This window comes from Zootoca vivipara, chromosome 6 (assembly GCF_963506605.1).
Source record: "Zootoca vivipara chromosome 6, rZooViv1.1, whole genome shotgun sequence".
Classification (NCBI taxonomy): domain Eukaryota; kingdom Metazoa; phylum Chordata; class Lepidosauria; order Squamata; family Lacertidae; genus Zootoca; species Zootoca vivipara.
Window position 1 is genome coordinate 60,061,739 of NC_083281.1, and position 17,018 is coordinate 60,078,756.

The following is a 17,018-nucleotide window of genomic DNA, read 5'->3' on the forward strand; positions in this document are numbered from 1 at the left end:
TTAAAAAGTGAGATTCCTTCTTCCAAAATGGCAGAGATTTTCCCTGTGGCACATAACATTGTGAGCTCAAACTATTAGAATATTCTGGCAGCTGACCAGCCTGCTGTAAAGCTTCCCAGCCATTTATAGGATCACCCTTCCTACCAGAAAAAAAATGTACTTAAAGCATATGTTCAGTCTACATCAGCTTGTAATCTTGTCCCCGCTGTATGCAGGAAGGGATAGGGGGAGAAGGAGGGGGGAGAAGAATGGTCAGTTCTCCCACCAGAAGGAAAAGATGGCAACAATCTCCTATGAACATCCCACTTCAGTGAGTGTTTCACTCTTCACTGTCACTGTGGAATCCCATTAAATAACAATGGCAACTCTCAAACCTGTTTCTGGTTTTACATCTGGGTGGGGAGGCAGCTTTTTAGAAATCCCCATAAAGGGAGGATACATTTTCTAAAATCCAAATCTGTTAGAAGCATCTACTATAATCTTAAACAGCCAGATGACTGAGGCTTGAAGCCTTTTATGGAAAACATCTCACACATACACACATGAGACTTCGGAAGCTCTTGGTACCACAGATCCCTCTCCCTCAGAATGAAATGCTTCAAAATGACTGCTAAATGACCTACTCCACCATGTACCATTGCATGTCTTATAAACTCAGAAGTTTTAAGAATGCTATGAACAAGAGGTGAAAGACCAATGATTCAAATAGCTATCAAGAACCTACCAAGGCCTTATATCTGTTTATTTAAAAGGAGTCTTTTTTCAAAGTTGCATTCCATATGATGGCTACCCTCATTTCTGATGCATATGCTTTTCACATCAAACACAATTGGATGGGCCAGAGCACTTGTAAGAAACCTACATATAAAAACTGAAGTGGTTACATCTCTAAAAGAAGACTTTGCCAGGAGCTTCACATTCACATCAACCCAACTCAGTTATTGTTCTTGAATTTGCATTTGGCAGCTTAAAATATAAATTATTTTATTAAGCCTGGCATGTACTTGAGAACTTTCACTTTTTAAATAAATGAAAGTTCTCTGCAATGCTGCTCTTGTAGCAGTCAGACTACCGGTAGAACTGAGAAGGAAGTCACTTGTTCTAGCACTAGAGGCAAAATGTCTATCATTCAGGAGAGGAGATATGAGTGCCAGCACCAAAGCTTCAACTCTAGGATGTTTCTGAGGTGTGTTTTGCACAGGCCATGGGCCCATTTGTTTACCTGCACAAATATCGCAAAAAACTTGTGTATGCATGTCTGGGACTCTGTTTTACTTCAAGAATGTACCAGATCAAAAGGAATGCACTTTAATTTTGCTTTTATGTAAACATGGGTAATGGTATCAACAATTTATTCAATCTACTGGGATGGGGGAGAGAGACACAACACAGCAATGCTGACTGCATCACTCATAAGATTGTGGAAGGTGACTCAAAGTCATAAGACCAGTGAATACACATTACTCCTTCCTCTTTCTTGGTTATTCTCTGGCATGGACCCTGGATGGGGATTTTTAAAAATATTTTTTCCTCCACTGGTCTGTTCTATTTACTCCCCACTTCCTCAGAGTCACCAGCACCAAAAAGTACATTTCTGTCATAAAGTATTTGCCAAATGGGTTCCAAACTAATACAGTGGTACCTCTGGTTGCGAACTGGATCCGTTCCAGAGGCCCCTTCGCAACATGAAAAAGCAGCATCCTGAAGCGCCGCATCTGCACATGATGCAATTCAGCACTTCTGCGCATGCGCAAAGCGCGATTTAGTGCTTCTGTGCATGCATCGAACCCGGAAGTAACCCGTTCCGGGACTTCCGGGTTCGGCGCGTCCATAACGTATCCCTCAGCGGACGTAACATGAGGTATGACTGTAAATCAGGAATCTTATGCAGTATGATCAGCTTCAGTTTCTTAAACTGCTTTCATGTAACAAAAGTCCAACTTTGCTTTTGTGGGCAGTCAAGAATTAAGCGACATTCAGAAAGGGGGACATGCTATTAATATAATAAAAAGAGAAGTGCCCTTATTAAAAGAAATTCTCTCATTGTTGAAATTTTAGGGTGTTAGAACACATTTGCCAAGAGCCAAAATAAAAACTATAATTTCTGTTTATGAACATTCTTTTTGAAAAGCATTCTCTAGCCTGTGAACCATTCGTGGGAGAGATGGAGGATACTATCTTCAAGGGTCTGACTGGAATAGTGATGTACATCAGTGTACTGCACATATTTTCATATTTGTAGTTTATTCTGCCTCTAAGTTTTTAATTCATTTAGGTTAGAAAGGAACAAGATTGGTTGCAAACTATGGAAATGAATAGCCAAGGGATAAGGGTACAGAACTATGTAGGGCACTGAAGCCCTGCCTAATCCACGTACACAGTTCTCAGCTCCTACCCACATTTCTAATCTCCCAGCAACAAATGGGCCAGAAACTTGACTGGCAAACTCTGCAGTGAGACTCCAGTCTTCACACACACACACACACACACACACACACACACAAATTGCCTTTTTCTGATCAATAAAAGCCTTAGGGTGTTAATAAGGGCAACTTCTTTCTTCAGTCCTGCTGAAAAATACAGTGTGGTAACAATACAGTTAATCTTTCCCACTATCGAACTCATGGGTGTTTTTGTCTCCCCGGCCCATCCTGACAATGGAAACTAGCAACATTGTAAAGGTATTTTCCCACAGTGCAGGTTCTTGAAGAAGAACCTTGAGTTAATTGAATCAATCACTTTTCCCCAAAAAATGTACCTGTACCTCTTCAAATACAATCAGAAATCCCATTTTAATCACAGGGAATAATAATATCATGTTCATAGTACATACAGTCCTGGGAACATAAGTTGCTACAACTCTTACTTCTAGAATATGGAGAGAGGATGCAGAGCGCTTACTGAAGTACATAAGCATGTATGCGCATTCCATGATGAAAGGCAGAGTCCCAGTTAAACCCTTGAAACTGGGATTTCCTAAACAATAAACACTTATGTAGAAAGCTTTATGCAGAGAATCTCAAAACAGCAGTAACAAGGGGTCAATTGTGCTTGTGTATACATGCCAAAAATTATAATTCCAGCATTGTTTGCTATTTAAGAATAAATTTCAGTGGGTGAAAATTCCTGCTCTCTGTCTCTCATGAAGAGAACCCTAGAAGATCCCTTCTGAAATCAAAATTGGCTTTATTATCCTGCTTCCCTTTTTTGCTCATAATTTTAAGAAACAATTATAAACTTGCCAAAGCAACTTTAATAATGCTTACTTCAAAAAGATGCCATGGAAAGTACAGTGGTACCTCGGGTTACAGACTCCACTAACCCAGAAATAGTACCTCGGGTTAAGAACTTTGCTTCAGGGTGAGAACAGAAATTGCACGGCAGCAGCGGGAGGCCCCATTAGCTGAAGTGGTACCTCAGGTTAAGAACAGTTTCAGGTTTAACCCGAGGTACCACTGTACCGGTAAATCCATATGCTAGGAACTTAAGATTCATTGCATGTGACCTTATGTCTGCCCCCTTAATAAATTTTATGAAACTTTTCATCATGCAATACAATAAAACAAACTAATGTGACAGGTAAAAGATACTGATACCACATGGGCATTCAAGAGTAGTGCTAGGTCAAGAAGCACCCCAGGCTGTGAACCTGCATCTTCAAGGAGGGAGTATGATTTCATTCAAGGCTGGTTGTACACCTATCCATAGACGTACTGTTCCACCAGATATTAGTCCTGTCTTGCATAGAGTACATTTTGTTCACTTCTATCCAGTACTTTATTGTCCCCCGACATTAGTTCCCTTCTATATGCTTTGAGCCATATCAGATGTCCTACTCCATGTCTGACCCACAGTGAGCAGCTACACAAGTCACAGCACTATCACTTAGAAATGCCCTCACCCCCAGGCCACTCAAAAGGCACACCTGGCCTCATACACTGTCAATACTGTGTTGCCAGGCGAAAAACGGCCATTGATTATGGTGGCACCTGCTGATTGAGTTTTGTTATTTTGCATTGTTGCTAATGCAGAAATTTTGCTGGCTGCTGCTACTGCAATACCATGTTTTGTAACTGTTCTATTTATATTTCAAACATAATGTTCACCACTTTGAGGGTTTTTTGTAAAAGAAAGGTGGGGTGCACATTTTCAAAATAAAATAGAAGGGTGTTTGTACTTAATTATGCAGTGTGAAACACAGGCTGCAAGAGGCAAATTGTGTGGACAAGGGTGAGTGAGGAACTACTTGCCTAAGTCTCAACCAACAAGACAAACTAGTTCACATGATTACTGAACAAGATAGACTAAGGGCAACCAATATGGTGTTCATGGAAAACAACTCCCACCATTTCTGACCACAGGCCATGCAGGCTGGGATGATGGAAGATGGAGCCCAACAACATCTGGAGAGCATCTGTTGGCTATCCCTGGGATAGACTTCTGCAGTGATTGGCTCCAAGTCCCCTTGCATACTCTGTAAACCACTCAGAAGAAGATTCCTGTGCAACTCCCCACAAACAATGTACAATGTATGGAATTTTGCTATTACAAGAAGTGATGGTAGCTGAAAGTTCAAAAGGCTATTGAAAAGGATTAAACAGATTCAAGGAGGACAGGTATTGTAGTAAGGTTTCCTTAGCCAAGGGAGGGCTTTCCGCCAACCCTATCTCCCCAAAACAAGCCAATTGATCGAAATGCTGCCACCACCCTTTGCAAATAACTGCTGCCAGCCCAAACAGAGGGGAAAAGGGATAAGTCCCTCTGCTTTTCCAGCTGCACAGCCTGTGTTCACTTTCCGTGAGCACAACTAAATTCCAAAACAGTAGAAGCGAGCAGTCTGGAGCACTTTAGACTTAGCTTTGCCTCATGGAAGACAAAATTGTAAGCCAAAACAATTCACAGCAGCATTTGCACCTCCTTTATAACAACACTCTGAAGTGGAAACATCCTTTAGAATGTAATGTTTCTTCTGTGGTTGGAATAAGTACATCAGATTATAGGCTCATGACACCGGTTAACACATGCTCTACAGATGTGTGTTCATAAGCTTCACTGTGCTGGATGTGTGTAGGGAATAGCTCTCACATGCAGCCCCACACTCTAAAGCAGGCATCCCCAAACTTCGGCCCTCCAGATGTTTTGGACTACAATTCCTATCATCCCTGACCACTGGTCCTCTTAGCTAGGGATCATGGGAGTTGTAGGCCAAAACATCTGGAGGGCCGCAGTTTGGGGGTGCCTGCGCTAAAGGCTGATTCATATATCCTTGCAACACTGTGGTTGGGACTACATGAGACTGTGGAAATATATGAGTTGAGTTTCCATACAGGATAGCCAGATTATGTCAACATTTATATTCTGCAAATTCTTGGTGCCCAAAGATTGCATAGCAACCATACAATCAAGCTGCCCTACCTGAGAAGTGAGCATAGCTTGAAGGCCCCCACTACCTGTGCCTTTGCCATGCTCCTCATCCATGGCATCTTCCTCTCTAATGAACCTTACAACTACAAACTCCTCAGCACACTGACTTTTTCAATGACACTCTTTAAAGTGTCATGTACTGTACATTAAAGATGCAATACACAGAATTAAATGAAAATAATAATCATATTTAGCTGTTAAGGTGCTACACCCAATATGCCAGCAAGTTTGGAAAACTCAGCAATGGCTAGAGGATTGGAGAAGATCAGTCTACATCCCAATTCCAAAGAAGGGCAGTGCCAAAGAATGCTCCAACTACCGCACAATTGCCCTCATTTCACACGCTAGCAAGGTTATGCTTAAAATTCTACAAGGCAGGCTTAGGCAGTATGTGGACAGAGAACTCCCAGAAGTGCAAGCTGGATTTCGAAGGGGCAGAGGAACCAGAGACCAAATAGCAAACATGTGCTGGATTATGGAGAAAGCTAGAGAGTTCCAGAAAAACATCTACTTCTGCTTCATTGACTATGCAAAAGCCTTTGACTGTGTCGACCACAGCAAACTAAAGAAATGGGAGTGCCTGATCACCTCATCTGTCTCCTGAGGAATCTTTATGTGGGACAAGAAGCTACAGTTAGAACTGGATATGGAACAACTGATTGGTTCAAAATTGGGAAAGGCGTACGACAAGGTTGTATATTGTCTCCCTGCTTATTTAACTTATATGCAGAATTCATCATGCGAAAGGCTGGACTAGATGAATCCCAAGCCGGAATTAAGATTGCCGGAAGAAATATCAACAACCTCAGGTATGCAGATGACACAACCTTGATGGCAGAAAGTGAGCAGGAATTCAAGAACCTTTTAATGAGAGTGAAAGAGGAGAGCGCAAAATATGGTCTGAAGCTCAACAGCAAAAAAACCAAGATCATGACCACTGGTCCCATCACCTCCTGGCAAATAGAAGGGGAAGAAATGGAGGCAGTGAGAGATTTTACTTTCTTGGGCTCCTTGATCACTGCAGATGGTGACAGCAGTCACGAAATTAAAAGACGCCTGCTTCTTGGGAGAAAAGCAATGACAAACCTAGACAGCATCTTAAAAAGCAGAGACATCACCTTGCCGACAAAGGTCTGTATAGTTAAAGCTATGGTTTTCCCAGTACAGTGGTACCTCGGTTTATGAACACAATTGGTTCCGGAAGTCTGTTCATAAACTGAAGCGAACTTTCCCATTGAAAGTAATGGAAAGTGGATTAATCTGTTCCAGACGGTCCGCGGGGTTCTTAAACTGAAGCGTTCATAAACTAAAGCGAACTTTCCCATTGAAAGTAGATTAATCCGTTCCAGATGGGTCCGCGGAGTACTTAAACTGAAGCGTTCATAAACTGAAGCATGGGTGTAATTGGTTCCGGAAGTCTGTTCATAAATTGAAGCGTTCATAAACTGAAGCGAACTTTCCCACTGAAAGTAATGGAAAATGAATTAATCCGTTCCATATGGGTCCGCGGTGTTCATAAACCAAAAATTCATAAACCGAGGTGTTCATAAACCGAGGTTCCACTGTAGTGATGTATGGAAGTGAGAGCTGATGTATGGAAGAAGGCTGATCGCCGAAGAATTGATGCTTTTGAATTATGGTGCTGGAGGAGACTCTTGAGGGTCCCATGGACTGCAAGAAGATCAAACCTATCCATTCTGAAGGAAATCAGCCCTGAGTGCTCACTGGAAGGACAGATCGTGAAGCTGAGGCTCCAATACTTTGGCCACCTCATGAGAAGAGAAGACTCCCTGGAAAAGACCCTGATGTTGGGAAAGATGGAGGGCACAAGGAGAAGGGGACGACAGAGGACAAGATGGTTGGACAGTGTTCTCGAAGCTACGACCATGAGTTTGACCAAACTGCAGGAGGCAGTGGAAGACAGGAGTGCCTGGCGTGCTATGGTCCATGGGGTCACGAAGAGTCGGACACGACTAAATGACTAAACAAAATAATCATATTTAAGTCAGCTTTTCCCCTAACCAACACTGCATTGCAGCAATGAAGTTCTCAGATGCCTTCAATATAGAGCAGGAAACTACTGTTTAAGGTTGGAACCCTCTTCCCTACCCTTTGACTCAATAAAAGAAAGAAAATGTCAGGGTCTGAGATAGTATGCTTAACTGAAGCAAAGTGGAAAAGTAACAGCAGAATGAAGAGAAGCTGAGAAGAAAAAAACAATCACTCTATTGACTCAACTTGGTTGCATGTAACCATTAAGCATCAATAGCCAAGCCAAATTCTGTGAAATTGCAATGAGATCTCACATAATGCCAGCACTATTTTGCTGCAAAGGCTGAAGCTTCCAATTGGACAGATATGTGTGTGATTGCTGCAGAATGTCATAAGAACAACTGAATTTAGAAGGAACCTAGAATGCTACTTCAGTCATAAATAAATGTGATCTGAACTTCTTAATCCATTTCTATCAGAGGTGGTATCCCACAATGCAGCTAGGTTCCAGAAATTCTTCACTCTGCAAGGACAACACAGGCACTTTTACTTCAACACCACAGCCCCTATCACTGCTTTCAGGCCCTTTGGCTCCACAAACACAGTCTTGGAATAGTATTCACAGCAGAGTGAATCTGAGACAGCTGAAAGCATGCAAGCAGAGAGGCTTTTAGGAAGTGTTGACAAACACAAGATAAATTAAAAGCTATGCTCCCACACAGCAATCCCTGGAAGCAAAGGTCTAATGGCCAACTCCCTTTCTCCTTAGTCATTGTTTCAGCTCAGAGCACTAAAGTTAAATAGAAAGCAATGATATGTTGGTGCTGCCTCCTTCAGCCAATTAACTAAGCTCTCAAGCTCAGTCCCTTTGGAACCCTAGACTGAACACTTTACAGGTTGAGAAGTTCAGGGATAGGCATGCAGGGACACTCTATTCTATTCTTGCTAAACCTTGTCAAATCTGCACTGTTGTATATGGTGGGAAAGTCATGTAATCACATCCAGGTTATTTTATTACAAAACTGGTTATTGTTCCCAGTGCTCCTGGGCCTGAAAAGTCACAAGTTAGGACTGCTTCACGTGACACATTTTAGCTACTTGGGTAAAGAGGAGCATCTTCAAATATTAATGTGTGCATACTGGCCCCTTCACAAACCCCAATTTCATGTAGGTAGGAAAATATGTCATGTATAAGGTACCCTCACAGCTAATGGAATGCCTTTTGATTCATACTATCATATAAACATCTATGAGTAGGAGCAACAAAACCATGCCTGAAGTTAGAAAGGTTTTTCTTCTCAGCTTTTATTAATTTTAAATTTTGACATGTAGCTTTATCTTTTGAAAACAGACACAATAAATGAAACAGGGCAAAAAAACGAAAGCGGAACAGAAACAAATCAAGTGTGCAGCATACTTTCTTAATGCAAAAGCCTTACAGAGGCTGCTTGGACGAGTGAAACCGACCACCTGTCTCCTTGATCCTTGCCCATCCTGGCTAATAAAAGCGAGCCGGGAAGGGCTGGGCGATGGGCTCTGTGGGGTGGTGAATGCTTCCCTCTGTGAGGGAACCTTCCCAGACCTGCTGAAAGAGGCGGTCATTAAACCGCTTCTTTAAAAAATGTAGACCCGGCAAATATGGCTAATTACCGCCCAGTCTCAAATCTACCATTCTTGGGCAAGGTGATTGAGCAGGTGGTTGCTGAACAACTCCAGGCACGCCTGGAGGACGCGGACCACTTGGATCCCTTTCAATTCAGGTCTCATCATGGGACTGAAACTGCCTTGGTCGCACTGGTTGATGATCTCTGGCGGGCTAGGGACAAAGGTGAGAGCTGTTTCCTAGTTCTGCTGGATCTCTCAGCAGCCTTTGACACCATTGACCATAACATCCTTCTGGACCGTCTAGAGGGGCTAGGAGCACTGTTATACAGTGGTTCCGCTTTCTCCGGGGTCGTATCCAGAAAGTGGTGGTGGGGGATGAGTGTTCAGACCCCTGGGCTCTCACTTGTGGGGTGCCTCAGGGTTCCATCCTCTCCCCCATGCTTAATAATATCTATATGAAGCCGCTGGGAGAGATCATCCGGGGGTTTGGGCTGGGTGTTCATCAGTATGCGGATGACACCCAGCTCTACCTCTCTTTTAAACCAGAACCAGTGAGGGCGGTGAATGTCCTGTGAGTGCCTGGAGGATGGATGGTGGTTAACAGATTGAGGTTGAATCCTGACAAGACTGAAGTACTGTTTTGGGGGGACAGGGGGCGGGCAGGTGTGGGGGACTCCCTGGTTCTGAATGGGATAACTGTGCCCCTGAGGGACCAGGTGTGCAGCCTGGGAGTCATTTTGGACTCACAGCTGTCCATGGAGGCGCAGGTTAATTCTGTGTCCAGGGCAGCTGTCTACCAGCTCCATCTGGTACACAGGCTGAGACCCTACCTGCCCACAGACTGTCTCACCAGAGTAGTGCATGCTCTGGTTATCTCTCGCTTGGACTACTGCAATGCGCTCTACGTGGGGCTACCTTTGAAGGTGACCCGGAAACTGCAATTAATCCAGAATGCGGCAGCCAGATTGGTGACTGGGAGCGGCTGCCGGGACCACATAACACTGGTCCTGAGAGGTCTACATTGGCTCACAGTACGTTTCCAAGCACAATTCAAAGTGTTGGTGCTGACCTTTAAAGCCCTAAACTGCCTCGGTCCTGTATACCTGAAGGAGCGTCTCCACCCCCATCGTTCAGCCTGAACACTGAGATCCAGCGCGAGGACCTTCTGGTGGTTCCCTCACTGCGAGAAGCAAAGCTACAGGGAACCAGGCAGAGGGTCTTCTTGGTAGTGGTACCCACCCTGTGGAACACTCTCCCATCACAGATCAGAGAGATAAACAACTACCTGACATTTAGAACATACCTAAAGGCAGCCCTGTTTAGGGAAGTTTTTAGTCTGTGATATTTTAATGCAAGCATCAGCAAACTGTGGCCCTCCAGATGTTTTGGTCTACAACTCCCATGATCCCTAGCTAACAGGACCAGTGGTCGGGGAAGATGGGAATTGTAGTCCAAAACATCTGGAGGGCCGAAGTTTGGGGATGCCTGTTTTAATGTATTTTGATGTGTGTTGGAAGTCGCCCAGAGTGGCGGAGGAGACCCGGCCAGATGGGCGGGGTATAAATAATAAGTTGTTGTTGTTACTACTATTATTACACCACACAAAACTGGTGTTTCCCTTTGCAACTTCCTGCAGTCATAATTTCTGGGTTTCAGCTTTATTTTGCATAAAATTATCTAGGCCACACTGGCACTTTCTCCTTATGCCAATCAGTTAACACTAGACAGCTATGCCTCAACATTCAGGTCTCCTTTTGCTACCTTTCTCAACCATCTTGACAGATTCTAAGTTCTAGTCTAACTCTAAAAGCCAGGATATTCATTTACTGAACAGCATTTCAGACCAATGCAGTGATGAATTCACTACCAAGCAAACAAACCAACAGACACAAGCAGTAGGTAAGACCTAAAGACACAAAGCTTCTACCTAACTAAAACAATAGCTCAGTTAGTAGTAGGATGAAGGAGGAAGTATCACAGTGTACCTTTTCTACCTTAATTCTTGTTGCTTTCTCATTCTCAACTATGCTATGGACCACGATAGAAGCTGGTTGTGGGGGAAGTTATCAACTTAATGTAGCATCACCTAGATCAGTGGGTCTCAAGCTTTTCCCCTCACACACCACTTGAAAATTGCTGAGGGTCTTGGTGGATCACTTAATCATTTGTCTGCCTGTTGTAGCAATTGTAATTCCATAGAATTCAAACTATAACGCAATAAAATAAAATATAAGAATTTATTATTATTTCTATAGCACTTTATATTTTAATAAAAATCTCAAAGCTGTTTACAGCATATTAAATCAATAAAACAATAGCCAGACAATGTTCCTCCAGCCTCATGAGGAGAGTCTTTTCTAGGGCTGGGTGAGTCCGGGCCTCGCCCCCTAGGCCAGGTGGAAAGGGCCTTGCAGGGAGTGGCCTTCATGCCTCACAGCTGGGTGATGTTCCTCCAGCCTCATGAGCCTCTTTTGTAGGGCTGGATGAGTCTGGGCCCTGGGCCCTAGGCCAGGTGGAAAGCGCCTTGCAGGGAGTGGCCTTCATGCCTCACAGCCTTATTTAATAAAATAAGCAATTAAAATGTCATTAAAAATTAGCACAAATATTTAATATGATGGATATACTCTTTGCTGTCTTCAACTACAAATCCATAGGCATACCACAGACTACATAAACAAAGCTGATGGACCACTCATGGCCCATGGGCTACTATTGGGTGGGGGGGAAGAGACAGACAAATGGGACATAATCTAAAATAAATTAAGGAAAGGTATTCTGTTTGGTAGTTCATGGGAGGTAATCAGTACAGCATGCACAGAAGTTTGAGAACACAGGCCTGTTGTGCTACCATCTCACTATAACACTACTGGGGTGGAGGGAGTATGAGAAAGACAAGTATACTAAAGGCACAGTACCTTTTTCCCAGTTTGTTTCTCCACCATGTCGTTGCTGAGAGAGAAATCTTCCAGTTGTGGTGTTTTAGAACACCCACCCTTGGGCATCGTTCTTCCTTCCTTACTTGGCCTTCATTTATGCTGCCATCGCTTCATCATCAACAGTCTGCAATGATAAAAGAAATACACAGATGTTCAAGCCACAGCTAACAAAAAGAGGAGGGGAGGCATAATAATTGTTGTTTTAATGAACTGAAGTACAGTGGTACCTCTACTTACAAATAACTCTACTTACGAATGTTTCTACTTACGAATGGAGTTCCATCCGCCATCTTGGATGCGGTTTAGATAGGATTTTTTTTACTTACGAATTTTTAGATAGAGTTGCTTCTACGTACGAATTTTTTCTCCCAATGCATTCCTATGGGATTCGACTTACAAATTTTTTCGACTTACAAATGTGCGTCCGGAACACATTAAATTCGTAAGTAGAGGTACCACTGTACTGTGCTGGCATTCCCAGAGTATTGCTCTATGGCAAAGATGCAAATTCCCAAAAAAGGAGTTGCAAGAGAGTCAGGAACCAACATGGTCTTCCTTTGTACAGGTAGAAGATAGACAACAGTCCCTCAAATACCAACTGTGAATACAGACGTACTTCGGAAGTTGAATGAAATTCTAAAAAGTTCAGAAACCAAGGCATGGTTTCCGATTGGTTCCTGATTGCACAGGCGGCCAGAAACAATAGCCATGCTGAACGTTTGGTTTCCAAAAAAAGTTTGAAAACAAGAACACTCACTTCTGGTTGTCAATCGCTCGGGAACTGGAACGTTCAACTCCCAAAGTGTTCAAGAGCCAAGGTACGACTATAATACTTTATGGTTCCTTTAGACATAATAGCTCTCAGAAACAGGTATTAGGTGCCCAAAGCTATTCAAAAAAATTGTTTGTGTTGACACACATAAAGACTTGGTGTCCTATGCACATGGTTAAGGCAATTAAAACTTAATCTGCCTGATTCTCACATAAAGCAATTTGTGAACTGCAATCTGCCTAAGAAATATGTTTCTTATGCAGAACCATTTCTAGATTGAAGCAAAGATGGTAAACCATAAAGGCAACTTCTAATATTCTCAGCAGAGTTAATATGCAGCCTTCCCTGTTCGGATCAGAATTGCCTTTGTATATAAATCTAGGTGAGGCACAATTTAGAAGCACAGCAACAAAACTCTGTTGCCCATGCTGTGAGTTGCTTAGTTACAGGGTGTTCTTCTGGAACATCTTCAAAACTCTCCAAATCCGGAACTCCATCCTGATTTTCTTGCGACTCCAGTTCCTTTAGAACCATTGGCCCCAATCTTTCATGTCGAGCAATAGAGCTCTCAGTAAATGAGCAGCTCTTATCCAGGTAACCTGCTCGGAGTGCCTTGGCAACAACACTGTCACTGATTTTATCCCATGAATTCTTCACCCTGTTCACGACCTCTTGCAGGCAAGGTTTCACAAAGTTTCCACGCTGATTTCTTGTCATTCTATTTTTAATGTAGTCGTTAATTTCCATACGCAAGTTGTCTTTGAATGGCTTGTTTATTGCAATATCAAGAGTCTGCAGATAAGCAGTCATTCCTGCAGGAATCATTATTTGATCTATTCTTCTCTCTGCAAGGAACTTCTTCATGTCTTTTGCACGATGAGTGCTGGCTGAATCCCAGACTAGCAGACCTCTTTGGCCACCTCGCATAACAAGTGGCAGCATAAAATCAAGCCACCTCCTTATAACTGATTGTGTGCACCAGGCTTTTTCAGATTCAAGAACATAAATGCCAGAAACACGTTCAATCTTCTCTTTCTTGCCCTTACTGATGACAACAGGTGTGGCTTTCTTTCCATCCAGACGAATCGCCAAAATACAGGTAACACGTGCACTCTCGTGACCAATGGAGGGAACGTAGATTGAGGAGGCACCTCTCTGTTCAATTGTCGTTTGGGCTCCTTGACCCATAAACACTGCAGTTTCATCCATAGCAATCACGTTGCAAGGTTGGTATTTAGAAAAGTCGATTCCATCAACAAAGGACTTGAATGCAAGTGCTCGCTTAACAACTTCAGCATCCTCCAACCGAAACAGTGTTGTTGATTTTCTGAGAGACATGTCGTATCGCTGAAGGAAGTGATCCAGCCAGCGGTTTGATGCTTTGAATTCTGGGGAGATTTCAAGTCGTGGTGCCATTTCCAGGGCAAATGCTTGAATATCAGCCCTGCGCACAACCAAAGCCTTTGCTCTCCTGTCTGCGATCCATTCACTGATCATGTCTTCGAGATCAGGAAGTAAAGGTTGCCGACCAGAACCACACTTGTGCTTCTTTGAATTTCCCATGAGCACCTGTAGACTGAGTTTATCATATTCTGCCCGCCATTTTTGGACCATTCGGATATCCAACTTCTTCTCCAGGCAGAAAGCCGGAAGATTCTTGCCCTGAGAGTCCTCCACAATTCTTTTCTTGTACTCAACAGAATAACTCTTTCTTTTTGCACTCATCTTGTCTGGGGGTTGGTGCTGGTTGGTGCTGGGGGAGAGAGACCCACAGTACCCAGTGATGAGACTTTTACCGGTATGGTACTTTCGTGCATGCAATTACCGTACAGCTTGCATCAACCATGCAAACACCGTACTGTATTGTACTTTTGCACCAAGCACCCTGGGAGTGAAAGCAATTTTTTTGGAAATTGCGGTAAAGCTTGCATCAACCATGCATAAATATTGTGCTTTTGCACAATTTCACGGAATTAAAGCTTCCATCAACCACGCATATATATTGTACTTTTGCACAATTTCACACAATTAAAGCTTGCATCAACCACACATACCAGTAAATATTGTACTTTTGCACAATTTCACGGAATTAAAGCTTGCATCAACCACGCATACAGGTAAATATTGTACTTTTACACAATTTCACACAATTAAAGCTTGCATCAACCATGCATTTTGTAAAGTGGGCAAGGCAAGAAAAGAAAGTAACGTACCGGTAGTGCTTTGAAACTGGGCTTTGGGGCTCTGCACGGTGCACTGCACACTGTGGTTCCTGCCGTCGGAGCTCGGCGAGCGCTGCGCCTTTTGCCAGCTCCCGCTCAGTAGGGGCTCGGCACGGCGCGCTGTTGCGGCTCCCGCTCAGTCAGGGCTCGGTGCGGCGTGTGCTGCGCCTCTCACCGGGTCCTGCTGTGTCGGGGGTCGGCGTAGCGCGCTGCTGCAGGCTCCTGCTGAGTCGGGGGTCGGCGAGCGCTGCGCCTCTAGCCGCGTCCCGCTGTGTCGGGGCTTCCTGCGGCGAGCGCTTCACCTCTCACCGCGTCCCGCTGTGTCTGGCCTTCCTGCGGCTCGCCGCGTCCTGCTGCGTCGGGGCTTCCTGCCGTCGGAGCTCGGCGAGCGCTGCGCCTTTTGCCAGCTCCCGCTCAGTAGGGGCTCGGCACGGCGCGCTGTTGCGGCTCCCGCTCAGTCAGGGCTCGGTGCGGCGTGTGCTGCGCCTCTCACCGGGTCCTGCTGTGTCGGGGGTCGGCGTAGCGCGCTGCTGCAGGCTCCTGCTGAGTCGGGGGTCGGCGAGCGCTGCGCCTCTAGCCGCGTCCCGCTGTGTCGGGGCTTCCTGCGGCTCGCGCTTCACCTCTCGCCGCGTCCCGCTGTGTCGGGGCTTCCTGCGGCTCGCGCTACACCGCTCGCCGGGTCCCGCTGGTTCGGGGATTGGCACAGCGCGCTGTTGCCGGCTCTCCTGGGTCAGCCCTCGTGGGGTCCTGCTTGGTCTGGGCTCAGCGCGCTGTCCTGCTGGTCGGCTCTCGGGAGGTCCTGCTGCAGCTCTTGCCGGCTCCTGGTCAGTCTGGACTCCACATGGGACACGCTGCTGGGCGATTTGGTGGGGCAGGAACATCCGTTTCCGGGCGCCGACAGGAAACTTCCTTTTCCTTTTCCTCTTCCTTGGCGCCATCCCGACCTGATCCCCCCCCGCCTTATTTTCGGGGGATGTCTTATATTTATTCTTCTAATAAAAAGCCTGACATGGCTTATTTTTGAGGACCGTCTTATTTTGGGAGAAACACGGTACAACTCCCATAATCCCTGACCACTGGCCCTGTTAGCTAGGGATCATAGAAGTTGAAGTTCCAAAACATCTGGAGAGCCAAGGTTGCCTATGCCTGCTATACATCATACATCCAAAATGCTTCATGCTCCCTCTTTGGGCAGCAACATGAGAAATTCATCAAACCTAAACACCACCTTCATACAAAATGTTAGCTTAAGTAGGATATCAAACACAGAAGAGAGCACACATGTAGCTGTACTGAGAAAAGAAGAGAAAAGCATAACAATCCCAAACTGACCTGCTTAACTTAACTAACTCCAGAGAAATAACACAGTGAGTTATGATCATGCTAAGCTTCCTCAAATACAAATATTCACTATAAAATATTCTATACAACAGCAGCAGTAGTGACTTCACTTACAGTCTGAGTGAACGTCACATGACTTCAGCCAGACATCTAGTTTACTCTATTTCAAGAGCTCTTGCCCAGTTATGGCAACTCTTTTTTTAAGAAAAAATGTTATCATACAAAACTGAACCCTAAAAAAACATTAACTTGATAAAATCCCCACACGCCTGTTGTCACAGTGGCCGGAGTGGACTACTTCAGAGTAACGACGCTACGCAGCTCTGCATTTTATTCTTTTATTGGTGCTGCGTATTTACAGTGCTCAAGTCATTGCTATTTACACGGAGCGATGTTGTCAGTCTGTTTCAGAACCTCCTAATGGCTTTTGGCGCGTCTTTCTCCAACACAAAAGCTTTGGCAGACCCATCCTCTTGCCCCTCCTCTTCCTGCGTAATTCTGGAGTTGGAGGGATGGGTCTTCCCCCCTTGCTTGCCCCTTCCTGTCCCACCTGGGACCCTGGCTCCTCTACCTTGCCTGAGCCTCGGACCCGACTTCCTGCTTCCCCACTGGAATCGGAACTCTCCCTGCTTTCCCCTTTGCTCGGGGACGGGCTTGAACTCAGGAGGGGAGGGACTTCGCGATATCCCCTGTCCCTCACATCCACCCCCCTCCCAAGCTCTCCTT

At 44.7% G+C, this 17,018-nt stretch overlaps 1 protein-coding gene across 6 annotated transcripts in view; it reads right to left on the bottom strand.

Moving 5' to 3' along the window:
* ANKRD11 (ankyrin repeat domain containing 11) overlaps positions 1–17,018 on the bottom strand; it is a 224,623-nt gene that overhangs the window by 62,969 nt on the left and 144,636 nt on the right. For all 6 annotated transcript variants that reach the window (XM_060276042.1, XM_035116920.2, XM_035116923.2 and 3 more), the window contains one exon: positions 11,937–12,081. In XM_060276042.1, the coding sequence (XP_060132025.1) occupies positions 11,937–12,023 (87 nt within the window). In that variant the 5' untranslated portion in view covers positions 12,024–12,081. The remainder of the gene's footprint in view (positions 1–11,936; positions 12,082–17,018) is intronic.